The following is a 14,699-nucleotide window of genomic DNA, read 5'->3' on the forward strand; positions in this document are numbered from 1 at the left end:
AAATGTGAATCACTGAGGTGTTCATTTTGCTAATGAATAATTACATTTTTAAAAATAGTTTACAACTACTTTTATAAGCTGGAATCACCATTAAGTACCTGATATTTCAATATGTAAGAGCAATACTGTGGTTCTGTCCCAACTAGTGAAAACTCTCCTACTTCATCAAACAGGATATATTATAATCCTTCTATGTGCCACAAAGATGGTGCTGGTCCAGAATAGGCTTTCCATTTTCTTCACCAGGTTTCTGCCCCAACATAAGCAGCTGGGAGTGTTTTTCAGATAATGTGTCAATTTTCAAATGACTGATATTCCCGTACAATTATGCCACTTTATAGTGTGGATATAAACTGGAGAATTCCAATAGAAACATTAAGAGTTTCTGTGTACATATGCTGTATATTTATACTAATTAGGGTGAATGTAAATAGGACAGTAACAAAAAGAGAGAGACAACTATTCATATTGTTGTGAGCTATTTGCAGGGTCTCTTTAACTGAACACTATGGTCTGAAATTCCAGTTCTGCTGTGTCAAATGACTCAATGAGCGTCCACAGATGCAGTCGAATAATCTCCATTTATTAAAAACAGAAATGCTTAGAAAATAATAGCAGTACAGTAAGGTGCAAATTACACTGTAGACATGTTGCATTTTCGACTAGTGGTTGACATCCTTTGCCAGTGATGTTACAGAGGAATGTAAAGACTCCCATTGGAGGATGTTCCAGTCAATAAGAATACTGAAAAATATCACAAAATTACAAATTACAACACAATGCATGGATTACACAGGAATGCTATGAGAGACCGGAGTGAACAAAGACCAGATTTAGAGTCTTTAATTCAAGTTTTGGTTTTTCTTGCCCATATTTTAAATGTGCCTTGTGTTTTTGTCAGGATGATGAATCATTGTGTGATTTGTTTCAAAGGGGATCGACGCTCTCTGGACTGAAAATTCAATGCAGCAGTCACAAAGGAGGCCTTGACACTTCAAACCCAGGCTGCCGACACAACTAGACTTCAACGCAAATGAATAGGTAAGCAAGAAGAGAGCGAGGAAAAGTCCAAAACAGAGATTAAGATTAGAGGAGAAGCAGCAGTATACTGTGATATGTTGCCACTGCTGGTGCTAATATCACACATCACAGGCATGAGGCCGAAGGCAACAGTGGCAAGCAACTAAAGCTGCTCAGTTTCGACTAATGCAACTGACAAGATTTTAAAACATAGATATATAACTTTCCTTTAAACAAATCATCTTTTCATTCAGAGCTGTGTTTAAATGTGCAAAGCACAGTCTGTGTTACAGCGATCTTTTCCCTCTCAACAGTTATCAGCCTTCCGGAGGCCAACATGATTAAATAATTTCACCGGCACATTTTCATTTAGTTTTCTGGGGAATCATTTGCATCTGAATGGGATGAAAAAAAATACTGAGGTGCTCAGGCTCTTTACAATCACTGAACCTCCTCTGGTAATTCTAATGTAGTCCAGACAAATGTGGACGATGCTTTCTGAGAGCTACATCAGACTGCTATGAGATGAGGTTAATTCTTTATCATACGTAAAAGCAGAGAATAAATTACCTCCCAGAACCACTGTGAATGACTAGAAAGAAGGGGAACTTCAAACCGTATGAAGCCATGTTTAAGTTTCGCAGCATTGTTCTAGCTATCAGGATATGCTTTCAAAACGACATTGCAAAGGTCTGTGCTGATATAGAGCAGTTTACACAATATATACATTACATATTTATAAACACCCTCAAATAAGTTCTATTTAAGGCTGCCTGCTGGAAAAACAAAAGTTATCAAAAACAGTTGTTGCGGTAGGAAACCTGCCTCATGTGCCAGCACTGCTATTTTCTAGGGGGAAAGATGTGCGTCTTATGTCCAAGCTGGCTGATTCATGCTCACTTCCTGACCAGAACGATGACATCTACGTTAAGAGAAATGCAATACTGTTCACAACAAAAGGGTCAGAACTGAGATGCTCAGTGGACAAGGTCAGTCATGTGTGGATCGAACTGGTCGGCCAGTACGCTACGTTAAGGCCAGAGGGAAGTCATCAAAGTGGAACTGCACTGTAATGACACCCCATGTGGTACTAATAGCAAAGAAGAACATACACTATAACCAATATATTGTTTTTAAATTAGTGTAAGATAATGGTTGGATGACTGCGGAGCACCTAAGTATTTGAACAGCCCGTCCCAACAGGTCTGCAGCCGGCGATTTGCCCACATGTCCCAGAGACAGACACACAGGGCTTCACAGTCAACACTGCACTGGGATCTGTCCAGGAGGGAGGACACCCGAGGGAGAGCAGGAGGAGGTTTCACTCTTGGCAGACGGAGACTCTTCTTTCAGTTTGTTTCACGGGCGGTCGTCACAATTTCCCACGATGACCCCGTCGTCTCCGCTTACGAGCTCTCCAGAGCATCCAGAACTTTCATGATCTGCTGCTTGATGACCTTTGTGGCGTCGCCTGCGTTGGGTATCAAATACCTATGCGAGAAAAGAGAGAGAGAAGAGAGACGACTTTAGCTCAGAGGAAACACTGACGACTAAACGTATTTGATTCAATAACTTCCAACTAAGCTCACCTATCAAGCTTCAGTAAAACATGATACTGTACTAGAATCAATGCAAATCTAATGAAGCCTGATGCACTTCATCTCCCAGTGTAAATCTGTAGGCAGACGTGGTGAAAAAAACTACTTTAAAAACTCATCAGTGGAATTCTAAAATATAGTTCAACCCAAAGAGCTCGGGTACTTTTAGTGTAATTTTACTACTTTGATTTTTAAGCTTTAATCTTGGTCAATATAAGAGCAGTCATACATGCTGCTTTATTGTTTGGAACTATCTACTTTATAATTATAGTTGCAGATTCTTTAGATTAAGGAAAACAATCATATTATGAAATTGTTGTTTTTGTATGTCTCCCACTATAATGTTGGCAGTATAGATTTTTTTTGCAGAGATTGTCAGGAATCTGGCAATATCAGAACCATGATGGTGGGGTTCTGTATGACTTACAAAATAAATAAAAAAAATCTGTATTTAGTGTCCAATGGAAATGAAAGACTACTGTACGTACAAAATATACAGTAGTCTACTTCAAAGGTGGCAGACCAGACAAATGCTTGACCATTTGATGTCAAAAATTATTTTCTCTCACCAACACGTTGAACAGACTGGCGTTGTTGAAAATGTTAAACTATGCTGTTGAATTTGATATGTGCCAATAAAGACAGCAATAAAAACAAATCCTACTGAGAGGAAGGATGTGAATGAGGCTCTGCTAGGCTCTAATGGTTATAAAGTATATTTTCTTTAAATGACTCCAGAAGCTTCAGTAAAAATATCAAATGACCATGTCAGCCCCAACTTGTATGACCTCTATTTAAAAAAAAAAAAAAAATAGAGGTCAGGGTTGTCTTATATTCTGCCAGCAGACTTCCTAACATAAAGCACAAAATATTTTTTTCCTCACTGCTCTAAAACTAGTAGGACGCTGCCGATTTGAAATTTGTATGTGTAGACGAGCACCTCTCGACGGCTGATATCTCCACTCCAGCTGAATTGTTGCTCCCAAACTTGAATGTAATCAGTTCCGGGTGCTTCTTTTTGGAGGTGATCTTCACCACAGAGTTCAGTGCTTGTCTGGATTGGATGTAGGCAAAACCCTTCCTGGAGGCGATCTCCCTCAGGCAGTACATGTGAGTCGCTGTGATCAACAAGTGACTGGAGACACAGAAGAGAACCAAACAGAGTCAATGTTAAGATTAAGGGACTCCTAAGTTAATGCTGAGCTGCTGTATTCATTTTAAGGAAGTGGGGATTCGTCGTGTTATGCAACGTTTCTCACTCATCATCTACTCCAAACTCGTGCACCACTGACAGCTGGGGAAGAAGACTTTCAGGGTGTCATGTGAGAAATACTTTTACACACACATTCACTACAAGAGGAAGTAGTTTAACTCACCTGGGGAACATGTGACCTGTTTCTTTCACCTCGTTACATGGAATGTGATGTTTTACATCTGGTTTGTTGATCCAGGTCTGAATGTTGACAATCTCCTTCCGGTCGTCATCCGACATCGATGAGCTGTCGATCTCATCTGCAGAGACATTACATGGAGGTTACACTTTTGTTTTTCAAAATAAAAGCCCTCATATTACCAAACTATTTCAGCCCCCCTTTTTACCTGTGTCATACTCCTCTTCATCACCAATGCTGAAAACAGGCTTCACACCCCGGTAAGGTTTGCCGACTCGGTCACTGCTGCTCACATGTCTGTTCATATGAGACAACAAGTCAGGTTAGAGAGTCACTGAGAGACGGTTGCTGACTCCTATAATGAAATAACTGAATAAGACATCTAAGAGCAAGTTTGCACACAAACAGCAATGGCATGAGGGCCTCCAGGCTGCAGTAAAAATGATTAGACACAGGTTAAGCTGTTAAACATAAAAGCAAGAGGTTAAATGAGACATTTCTAGTTGGGTATTAGGAGTTACATATCAGCAGTTTAATGATATTCAGGGCTATTTGCAGCATAATTGTTGTGCTGTTTCCATTTTTATGGTTTTGTAAAATAGCCCTGGCTATCATCTGAAAGAACAATAATGAAATGGGAAGACAGCTGCATCTCCAAATGAACAGACAAACAGAAGCTGAGGTTCACCCTCAACGCCTCAGCTAGCTCAGACTACAAAGAGACGACAGCCTCAGTGAGTTGTGGATGTAAAAATGATTCAATGTTTCCTAAAAGGACACAGCAGCTCCAACAGAGAAAACTAAACAGTAGCTGAATGTTGTTAGTGAAAGCATGGAAAAAAAGAGCTTAAAAGACATTTTCTTGCACACAGCCTGCCCAGACTGTCATGTGCGGTTACATGAGTGAGCTGTGAAGGCAGAGATGCTGAGCATGCGTTAATGTGAGTCTCCAACAATCCCAGGGACTGGTGCGGGTCTACAGCCAGTGGGCATGCTGGTGACAAACAGCTCGATGTTTGGGAGCTCTTACCGATCTGGAATCACCTTCTCTGGCCAGGGCAGATTGAAAGATATTCTAGCATGGGATAAGGCACAAGTGACTTATTTTAAGTTAAATTACAATAAAACCAGAAAACTAAATCTCATTAACATTTATCAGAATGACCACAGTTTCCTGCTTTAATTGTCCAGTCACTTTAAATCAGCCCAGTGTACAAAAAAAGATCAAGTTCAGATGTGCAAAAGAACATTCTACACATATTAATGTGTTTAGTCAGGTGCAGATACATATTTAAGTGATAGTTTAGCTTCTTTTTGGTGGGGTTGTATGAGATACTTAGTTGATATGTTACCTCCAGAAATAGATACAACTGAAGTAGTTCTATCTCTCTCTTTAGAGTCAAAAACAGTAATTTTACTGCACACAACACGCGAGTTGTTGGCCGGTTTTCTGTGTGACACACAATAGCACAAACAAACTTATCAATCAAGGCAGTTTCAGACAAGTAACTCCTGTTTTCTGCAAGGTGAAATCACTGGTTCTGTTAATGGAGTCTGGTAGTTTTGCAGGAATTATACAGTAATGTGAAAGTTTCAGTTCCTGAGAGAAATGGCTGTCAGAGAGCAAAGTAAAGCAGTAAAAACAGTCTAAATACAGAATCTGTTGAATGTATTTTAGCTGGGCCTTCTACAGGTCGCTAAAATGTGGTTTTATCCACAGCAGTACACTGCCTTGCTTCTGTGCTAGTCCTACTGTGCCTCGCCAAACTGAGGGCGTTCTGGCCATCCTCTGCTGTCAGTTAAACACAAACTATGTTTAGGTATGTAATACAATACCATCTAATGTGTCCCCTTCAAACTCACATGACAAACCAACAGTAGCTTCTTCAAAATCTATTTTTGATTGAATTTATCATAAAGATACATGTACATTTGTTTTCAGGGGACATCATTACTGTTTTGCATTTTTAGTATTTAATTTCTGAAAGCAAACCACAAAGTTGGAATTTTGTGATATTAATATATTAAATTGTAGCCTTTAAAACTGTAGCAAAAGATTTGCATCAAAAAAAAGAAAGCGAAGGCCAACAGTGTGTTGTAGTGTGGGTTTCAGAGATGGAGGCTTCTTCATTAGGAATTCAGAGGAATAACGGGGTCCTCACCTGTCTACGGGGGTCGAGGTATTCTCAATGAAGCTGATCATTTTCTCCTTTACGTTGACTGACTTGGACTTCAGAGCAAACGTCATTTTGTTGACCAGGGACTTGACACCTTTGCTGTCTCCAGGGCTGCTCAGAGATTCTCCCTGTGTCATCCACGTAAAGAATAAAAGCTAAATATAAGATCACTGTCAGTGCTGCTCTTCATTACAAATCTTCCTCATGTGGCTACTTACATCAGCGGAGCTTAGACTGCTGTGAGATCCAGACGTACTGACGATCCAGTGCATATATGAGGAGTCCAGTCCCTCGACATTCATGTCTACCAGATGCTGCTGGAGGGCTGAAATTACACAAATCTCAGTGATGTTTTGCTTTGCACTAATATTTGCACTGCAGTTGTGACAAAGAACCACATATCTAAGCAACATGTACAGGTGTGCATCTCATGCACATTTCAAAATGTGATAACGTGTTTCTGGAGCCACTGACAATTGATACGATTGAAACATTAATTAAGACATTGTTTCAGCTGTCAATTTCACTGATTTTAACAATTATGACATAACAGCTGGTAATCATTTATAGAACATGCTTTTTACTTAGTTGTACATTTTTGATGTATATTGTTTTTTGATTTTTCTAAACTAAATTGCCCTTTGGGACAATTAAGACTGTACAGTCAAATCAAAAACGCAGCAAACAGGTGATTCACGGTTTACTATGGGAGTGAATTGCTTGTGAATGTGCCCATTTCTGCCTCTATGTGTTCACTGTGTTGTTATATTAATCTACTTACCCATAAAACCTCCTTTAGCAATGCTGACATATTCTTTGTTTTTCTGTAATAGGAAACATTTAATTAGCAAAATTGCAAACATACAGCACAAAACATTGGGAAACACAGATAATGAAAGCATTTATGCTGAAAAACACGATACACCAGCAATATCTCATTTTATGTCCAGCTGATTTTCCATTTAAAGATTGATTAATCAATCAACAGCCATTTTCAAGGAAAAATGATTTTCCTGCAACAGCTTTACTGATATTAGGATTTTAAAAAATTGACTGACTGTTGGTTGGACAAAAAAAATAAAAAATTTCGGCCATTGGGAGTTGAAACACCATAACAGATGTTTTTTGATTGGTAGATGCACTCCTCCTTCCACCCCTCACCTGTAGGAAATGTGCCAACACCATGTTCATGTACATGTCCTCCTCCTCTCTCCCGCTGCCCATGAAGCACAGGTGCTCTCCACTGGCGATGGAGCCCGATTCTAAAGATTGCTTCTGTGCCTCCAAGAGGGATTTCACAGAGAGAGCAAACTCAGAGGGATTCTGGAGCATCTGTGGCAAGAAAGGAAACACACGTATTACAATCATGTACTCCAGTTACACTTTTATATAAATCAATAATGTCTCTCACCAGGTCAGAGTCCAGGTGGAAGGCCGTGGACAGATGCCCAGCGTTGTACTGCTCTGCTGGTCGACAATCGACCACAAAGAAACGCACCCCATCCTAAAGAGCAAAATCCAATTTCATCAAACTACACATAATCTGCTTTCCTTCAACTCACAGCTTGACAAGTTTAATCATTTCCTAATGAGTTTAACTAGTAAACTCTGAGTGTCACTGACCTGCTGCAGCTGGTTCGCCTGCAGGATTTCAGGGACAGACACAGGAAGACACAGAGCCTGACTCAGGTCAGTGTCTTCCTCTTTAAGCGCCACCAGGCTGCTGCCAAACAGATTTTGGTTCATCTACCGGGCACAGAATGAAAACACACGATAATGGCATTAAACAATGACTTCATTTGTGAAGCTGCCTGCCCCTCTTTGTTCACTTCGCCGTCCCAGTCTTGTTTGTTCTCTGTATCAGGCACGTGAGTCTATATTTGTACATCTATCTTTTGTTTGAACGTTTATGCTTTACCTTTCTGAGCGACAGAGGGGTTTTGCTCTGGTAATACTGGGCCAGGGAAAACAAATCTTCAATGTCCTCAGATTCCAGGAGTGAAGGAGACGCTTCCAGCATTTCTGTAAGAAGACAAGCTTATTAAAAGCCAGTTCTTAACAAGACATTAAACAAACCAAGTAATAAGAGGCCATTAAGAGAAACTCACTGATAATTTCCTCTTTACTGCCTCCTTCTTGTGCAAGGATGGTCTCTCTGAGGATGAAACACGACAAATCAAATATACTTTTTGCACAAGGAAAAAAATACTTTCAGACATCCTTTCTTTTAATATGATGGGATCAGCTTCAAGTCTTTTTTCGTAAAAGTTGTGACTTGTATCAGGTTGGACCTAGTGTGATTTATGCTTCATTATCAACACACCACAAGCGTAAACTGCATGCAGTCCTATGAACACACGTACAAGATCGCTGCATACTTAATGTTGTAACATAAAGTGATCAACATGACTACATGCATCATATATCGCTTAATGTACCGTTAAATGAGTACCGTGTATCTCTCAGTCACTAATACGAGTTTGTATGAATGAAGCTGTGAAGAATATCAACATAAAAGTAACCAAATTCTGAATGACAGACTGCAACAGACTGATGAAGCAGCAAAGTTACACATCCAGTGTCTGAAAAAGGGCTTACGAGTCACCAACTGTTTCTGTAAAAACTTCCACTGAAGGCTTACATACTTGGCATTGACGAGGATGATGAGCATGAGGAAGAAGATGAGGAAGGGGTCGGCCTGCTGGAGGTAGGAGTCCCACAAAGACTGGGTAACATCAGGAGGGCAGTGGCTGGAAAACAGACTGCCAAGCTGTGGAGGAATAAACAACACACACAGTTCAGACACAGCAGCATCTGTATTACGAGTATGACTGTCTGAGATACAAACATACCCAGTTGATGGCGTAGGAGTCAGGTGTAATCTTTTTGGTGTCCAAGAATGAGCAGAGCTCTGGTTCATGATACTGCAGCAGTAGTCTGTACAGGTGGAAAGGCCGGCCATTTGGCACACAGTCTCTGTAAAAGACACAAATTTTTGCAGATGGTACAATTAAACTTCACATCCCTGTGTTTGAATGAGGTGAAATGGACGTTGCTGAGATGGCTCACCTGGGGATGTATTTGTTCATGACAGCGTAGAAGCAGTTGTAGAGGTCGCTGCGGGGCAACTGAAGCCCCAGCAGTGGTTTGAGCAGGTGTGGCCAGCTGAGCTCCGGGGTGAACGTAATGTTACGAGACTTACAGTAGAAAGTGATGACAGACTCCACATCAGACACCGTTTCACTTCTGTCTTCCTCTGAGGCTCCCAGCTGGTCTAAACATGAAAAACAGGGCAGGTGTGAGTGGCCTTTTTCCACAAACACTATGTGTGCATGCGTGTCCATCCACACCTAGCATTAATAAACAGGCAGTGGAGAAAAGGATGCAACCTTACAAAGAAATGTTAAAAAAGTTAATGACATTATGTCTTTTTTTTCTGTAGTGACTGTGTAACTGTCTAGCTTTAATTCTTCTTAGGACATTTTCTATTTTGAGCCACTCCAGATCTGCTTGTTAACTTGTCAGGACAGCTGAATATTCAAAGTCATTTCCTCCTCAGAACTCCTGAAGATATTTGACAGCGACTGAGACTCAAATTAAAGGCCTCTCTTCTTTCCTGCTGCCTATTATTGTGTGTGTGTGAGTTCAGAGTGAGCCTGACACTCAGCAACCACAAGAGACTCAACTCATGCATCAAAGTAATACTTTCATCGGCCGCACTTCAGAATAGTAGCAGCACATTATGTGTGTAGCATTAAGATAAATTTCCAGAGCAGACTATCTCTCAAACAATTTTATCCTCAATCAAAATGAACAGTCTTCCCAAATGATCTCATATCAGGATATTAATGAAAAAACATCATTTCTATGATGTTGCTGACGTCTTTCTAACACCAATAGCTTGGTTCAGTGAATTCAAAATGGGAGTCATATCGCTGCAAAAACGTTTATCCACGAAAGGTTTAATGGATTCTACTTGATATTGTTGCAAACACCTCATAAACAGACTCTTTGTAAACACTGCATTCAAAAGTGCTGACAGAATGGCGCAGCAGATAATGTGTCTTTACACAAACAGTGTTATCCAGGTGTGGCCAAGAACACTGACATCTATTAACCTAAAAAGAGCAATATTACACTCTCCCCATTTTTTTCACAGCACTGAGTTCAAATATAAATGAGCAGCAAATCATTAAATTAATGTTCTTTATGCTATTGTGCTGACTGTATTTTTTTTTTTGACTGCATATCCAGAACTGTGCTCAACTATTCAGAGGCGATTACTCACCGATCAGCTGCTGACTGCGGTTGTGAATGAGCGTTTGTTCTGGCAAATCGAGAACGCCGTCCCAGGGAGACAAGCTGTCTCCTTTTCCAGAGACATTTAGAGCAATCTGCGATCACAAAACAAGGACTTACTGCAAAACGTGGAGCTACTGAGTGATAAAGAGACACCTGATAAACACACAACAAAGACTGAAGAAAGGTCTGCAATCAGTGGTTTAACTGGTGCTTCACTGATGGACAACAAATCTGTACACATGAAACTTGATGAACGCACTAAAAACATTAATAGAAGCCTATTCAGAGATACAAACCCAGCAATCTTTAGTTGTTTACTAGATAAGAATGACTATAAACCGCAAGAGTTGGTCCACTAGATGCTACACTTTACATGTCTGAGCAACAGCAAATGGAGGAAATACACATAACTGAAATTTTAGATCGTATTCTTGGCAAAAATGTGCCATTTGTTAAATAAAACCCAGCACTTACTGAGTGTTTACTTGAACAAAACATCACTTAAAACATAAAAATGTTTTCTACAGATAACAGTTAACTTAATGGCCAGTCTCTCCAGAAAACACTTAAATAATTCTTTGGGATATCACATGTTTCTTCCATTCATTTGTAAATAAAAACAGAATCGTGAAATCCCAATTAGCCACTTTTTCAAACAACTTGTTTCGCTGTAAATGTACCAAAAAGACAATGAAAACGAGCATCGTTCAACTTGCTACCTGATATTTTCCTTCAAACTTTACACCCCTGTATTTATTCCTCTGAAATGTTGAATGTACAATAAAGACTCTATGAACTCTGCTTTAGATTGTCTCAAGGATAAAGCTGTTCTGCTGCAGTAAACGAGCAGCGTATGGACAGACTCTCTATAAACATCTTATTCCAAATAACACTACAGAAGAGGACAGTGGAGAATGCCTCTTTTCACAAAATTATTGTAAAAGCATTGCACCTACTTTTCATTCTTATTTGCCCTAATATGACATATTTGCACTAGTATTAACCGATTAACCCAGTTGTGTTTTTTGTCTTTTTTTCTTTTCTTTTTTCTTTTTATTCTTATATTACTTGTTCCAAATTTGTACATATATTTATCCCTATTGCTTTATTATGTCATTGTTGCATTGCCTTCTGTACGTGCCTTTCTAATTGCCTGCCTAGGGACAAAAAGTTTTCTGAATCTGAATCAAAATGCTGTTTTCCATACACAAAAAAGAAAACTGTGAAACATATTCACCTAAATAGAGCAACGCTTCACCCTCATCTTCATGTCTGTTGGTATTTTAACAGCACAGAATTTAAGTACTGACAAGCATAAATGAATAATGTAAATAAAGTGTCAGGAATTAACCACACTTTCAGTCTTTGTTCACATCCTTTACATAATGAAACTGGTAACAGATAGTTTGTAGGTGTGTTTCAGCCAGACCTTACGCTTTATTGTGGGTGTGTCAGTACAAGGTGATAACAATGACATCAATTGAGCCTTAGATGCTGGTCTTTCCAGTACGGTGACGTCTGTCCACGCTATGAGATTCTAAATATAGAGCAACTCTGAGCTCCATATGCATACGCGATATTTTGGCCATGGCAAACACTGCTAGATATCTTTTCTAATCAGATATTTGAAATCTAACAGTCATGTTATAGGTGAACTGATGGCTTGTATCACCTTCCACATCTTTGCCCTGTGCTGAGCTGAACTCTCCTGGACCTGGATGATGCTCCTCTCCATCTCCATGTCTGAGCCACCAGAGTCCAGAGCCTCAGCTAGATCCTGGTCCCTGAGGAGGCACAAACAGAACACACCTGCTTAGACATTCCCACAGAGTATAAAGGCAGGTTTTCATTTCCAAATAACAATACGGTCTCAAGGGCTTCTTATATAATTCAGTCGTCAGTATTCACATTTTTATAACAGCCACAATAATTACTGGCTTAACCAAGTAGTCAATCAACATATAAGTAGCAATGATTTATCAGTTAGAGTCCTCTTTTGCCTGTGACTATCATGATTGTAAATTAAATACAGACAATATAAGCAACTGTCAGGAATAACGCTCAGGTAAATTGTAATCTGCACCTGAAATTAGAGTGTATAAGATGTCAATTAATTGATAAATTAATTTAAAAACAATGACGAGTTAAAGTGATGTGTGATCACCATAATTCAAATACCCACAGCAGAAAAACAGAACAAACAAACAAAAAAACTAAACAATGTTTGCTGATTGTCAGTGGTTCTTATTACTATTATTGTTTATTCATCTGTTGATTATTTGCTGAATGAATTAATTAGCTGTATGGTTAACGAAGCATCAGGAAACTATTTTAAAAAGTTGACCAGTGTTTCCCAAAGCACAAGATAACTTCTTCAAATGTCTTGCTTTTTCCACAACCCAAAGACAGTCAGCTGACTGTCACAGAGGAGTAATGTGTCAGAAGGACTTATTGTTTATTAGAATGTCAACTACTAATCGAACAACTGATCAGTTCTTTGGTCTATAAAATGTCAGAAATTGGTGAGAAATGTTGATCAGCATTATTCAAAGCCCAAGACACCTTCCACAAGTGTTGTGTTTTGTCCACAACCCAAAGATATTTGGTTTACAATCATAGAGGAGTAAAGAAACCAGAGAATATCCACATTTCCGAGTCTAGAATTTAGAAAATTTAGACTTGCTTTCTTAAAAAAAAAAAAAAAACACAACAACCATCAAACCGATAAATCAATTACACTATAGTTGGTTGTAAATTTACTGGTTGACATGTTATTGATAATTCGATTTGTTGATGCAGCTGATGACTGTGGTTGTCTTTTTACTATTATGAAGTGAACAATCCTGAACATCAGCAGACCGTTTAAAAGGTGACACACGAGACGGAAACCCTGATGACATTTAGCTCACAACACCGCTCTTGGAAAAGTTTTCTGGTCAAGTCCACACAAATCCAATACTTTTCTGACAGTTCCATAAACTCAGGATAAGATGTAATATTCGATTATATTAGAGTGTAACATGAGAGCAGCTGAGTAGTGTTGGGTTCAGGGCTGAGGTTTGTTAAACGGAAGCGGCTCTCGGCAAACGCCGGCTATCTGTCTAGCTAGCTATTAGCTCCGTAGCTAACAAGCGTCGCATTCAAATTTCTCAAAAAGAAACAGAAAAGGGTGAAAACATAAACACTTTGACAGGCCTTTCGTAAAAGCACTTTGTCTATTTTTATCCGTCTTAGCGGCTGGGCTGTTAATTTTACCACCACTAACTTGGCTAATTCTCATTAGCTGGCTAGCTGACGAGCAGAAACGTTAACAAACTGCTTTCAGAGCAGCATCCAGCGGAGCAGCTTCTCTCAGCTTCAGTTACTTTACACCGAAATATCTGAGTTGAAGCCGACACGACTGTCTGACAATCGAAATAAAGCCTCTGAAAATGTTAGTCCGACCACAGATTGTCTCACCAGCTGCCCTGAAGAGCTTCCTCCGCGGCATCCGCCATTGTTGTGTTGACAGAGACACGTCAAATGTCGTCAACACGGACGATGTGTCGTGCAACGCTGTCACTGAGCAACTAATATAATATAATATAATATAATATAATATAATATAATATAATATAATATAATATAATATAATATAATATAATATAATATAATGTCAATTAGAAACACATTTTACATGATAGACAATTCCAAATAAAAGCTGTGAATACATTAGCAAAATATGATAAATTATTTTTAAAATGTGATTTGCATTTACATGTAATGTATTTATATGTAATATATTATCTGATATGTGTATATAAATATATAAATATATAAACACATATATTGCATGTACACACACGTATTACATATACAGATCACATAATATTAGGAAAATGTTGATGAGCATATTATGTATAGCATGTCATATAAATATACTGTTTACAGACAATTATGTGCAACCCATAATATTACACACACACATATTACTAGTATATGTATATAATAATTTAATCCAGTTTAATTTAATTTAATTAATTTAAATCCAATTATGTAATGCATCATGGCAAGTATATCAAGTATGTAATGATTGAATGTAATTAAAACATGCAGCACACTTTGTAATGTAAGTTTTGAAAGCTGCCATAGAAGCAGAATTTATTTTAATATTATGTAAACTTTGATATGTGCAGGTCTGAAATCTAAAACCCTCAAAGACGCAGAAACCA

The 14,699-nt window shown here is 38.8% G+C and overlaps 1 protein-coding gene across 2 annotated transcripts; it reads right to left on the reverse strand.

Annotated features, from left to right (window-relative positions):
* Positions 1–562: 562 nt before the first annotated feature.
* Positions 563–14,043, reverse strand: tbc1d23 (TBC1 domain family, member 23). 2 transcript variants are annotated; one of them, XM_022218991.2, is made up of 19 exons: positions 13,948–14,043; positions 12,161–12,272; positions 10,475–10,580; positions 9,256–9,460; positions 9,039–9,162; positions 8,832–8,956; positions 8,295–8,341; positions 8,105–8,208; positions 7,810–7,932; positions 7,598–7,690; positions 7,348–7,518; positions 6,968–7,010; positions 6,405–6,511; positions 6,172–6,314; positions 5,040–5,084; positions 4,218–4,306; positions 3,995–4,130; positions 3,559–3,753; positions 563–2,511 (listed from the first exon to the last, which is right to left on the reverse strand). In XM_022218991.2, exons 1-19 carry the CDS (start codon positions 13,983–13,985, stop codon positions 2,427–2,429), a joined length of 2,091 nt encoding a protein of 696 aa, XP_022074683.1. In that variant the 5' UTR covers positions 13,986–14,043; the 3' UTR covers positions 563–2,426. The 2 variants fall into 2 exon arrangements, with proteins under 2 accessions (XP_022074683.1, XP_022074684.1); XM_022218992.2 differs by lacking the exon at positions 5,040–5,084.
* Positions 14,044–14,699: the final 656 nt, after the last annotated feature.

The sequence above is a fragment of the Acanthochromis polyacanthus genome, chromosome 4 (genome assembly GCF_021347895.1).
Source record: "Acanthochromis polyacanthus isolate Apoly-LR-REF ecotype Palm Island chromosome 4, KAUST_Apoly_ChrSc, whole genome shotgun sequence".
Taxonomy (NCBI): Eukaryota; Metazoa; Chordata; class Actinopteri; family Pomacentridae; genus Acanthochromis; species Acanthochromis polyacanthus.

Bases quoted from the DNA above. Each gene is read 5' to 3' on its own strand.
- tbc1d23 (XM_022218991.2), bottom strand. From the start codon at position 13,985: ATGGCGGATGCCGCGGAGGAAGCTCTTCAGGGCAGCTG. The intron at 12,273-13,947 runs GTGAGACAATCT...GTGCCTCCTCAG, and splicing joins GAAGCTCTTCAGGGCAGCTG to GGACCAGGATCTAGCTGAGG. The intron at 10,581-12,160 runs GTGATACAAGCC...TTGTGATCGCAG, and splicing joins ACAGGGCAAAGATGTGGAAG to ATTGCTCTAAATGTCTCTGG.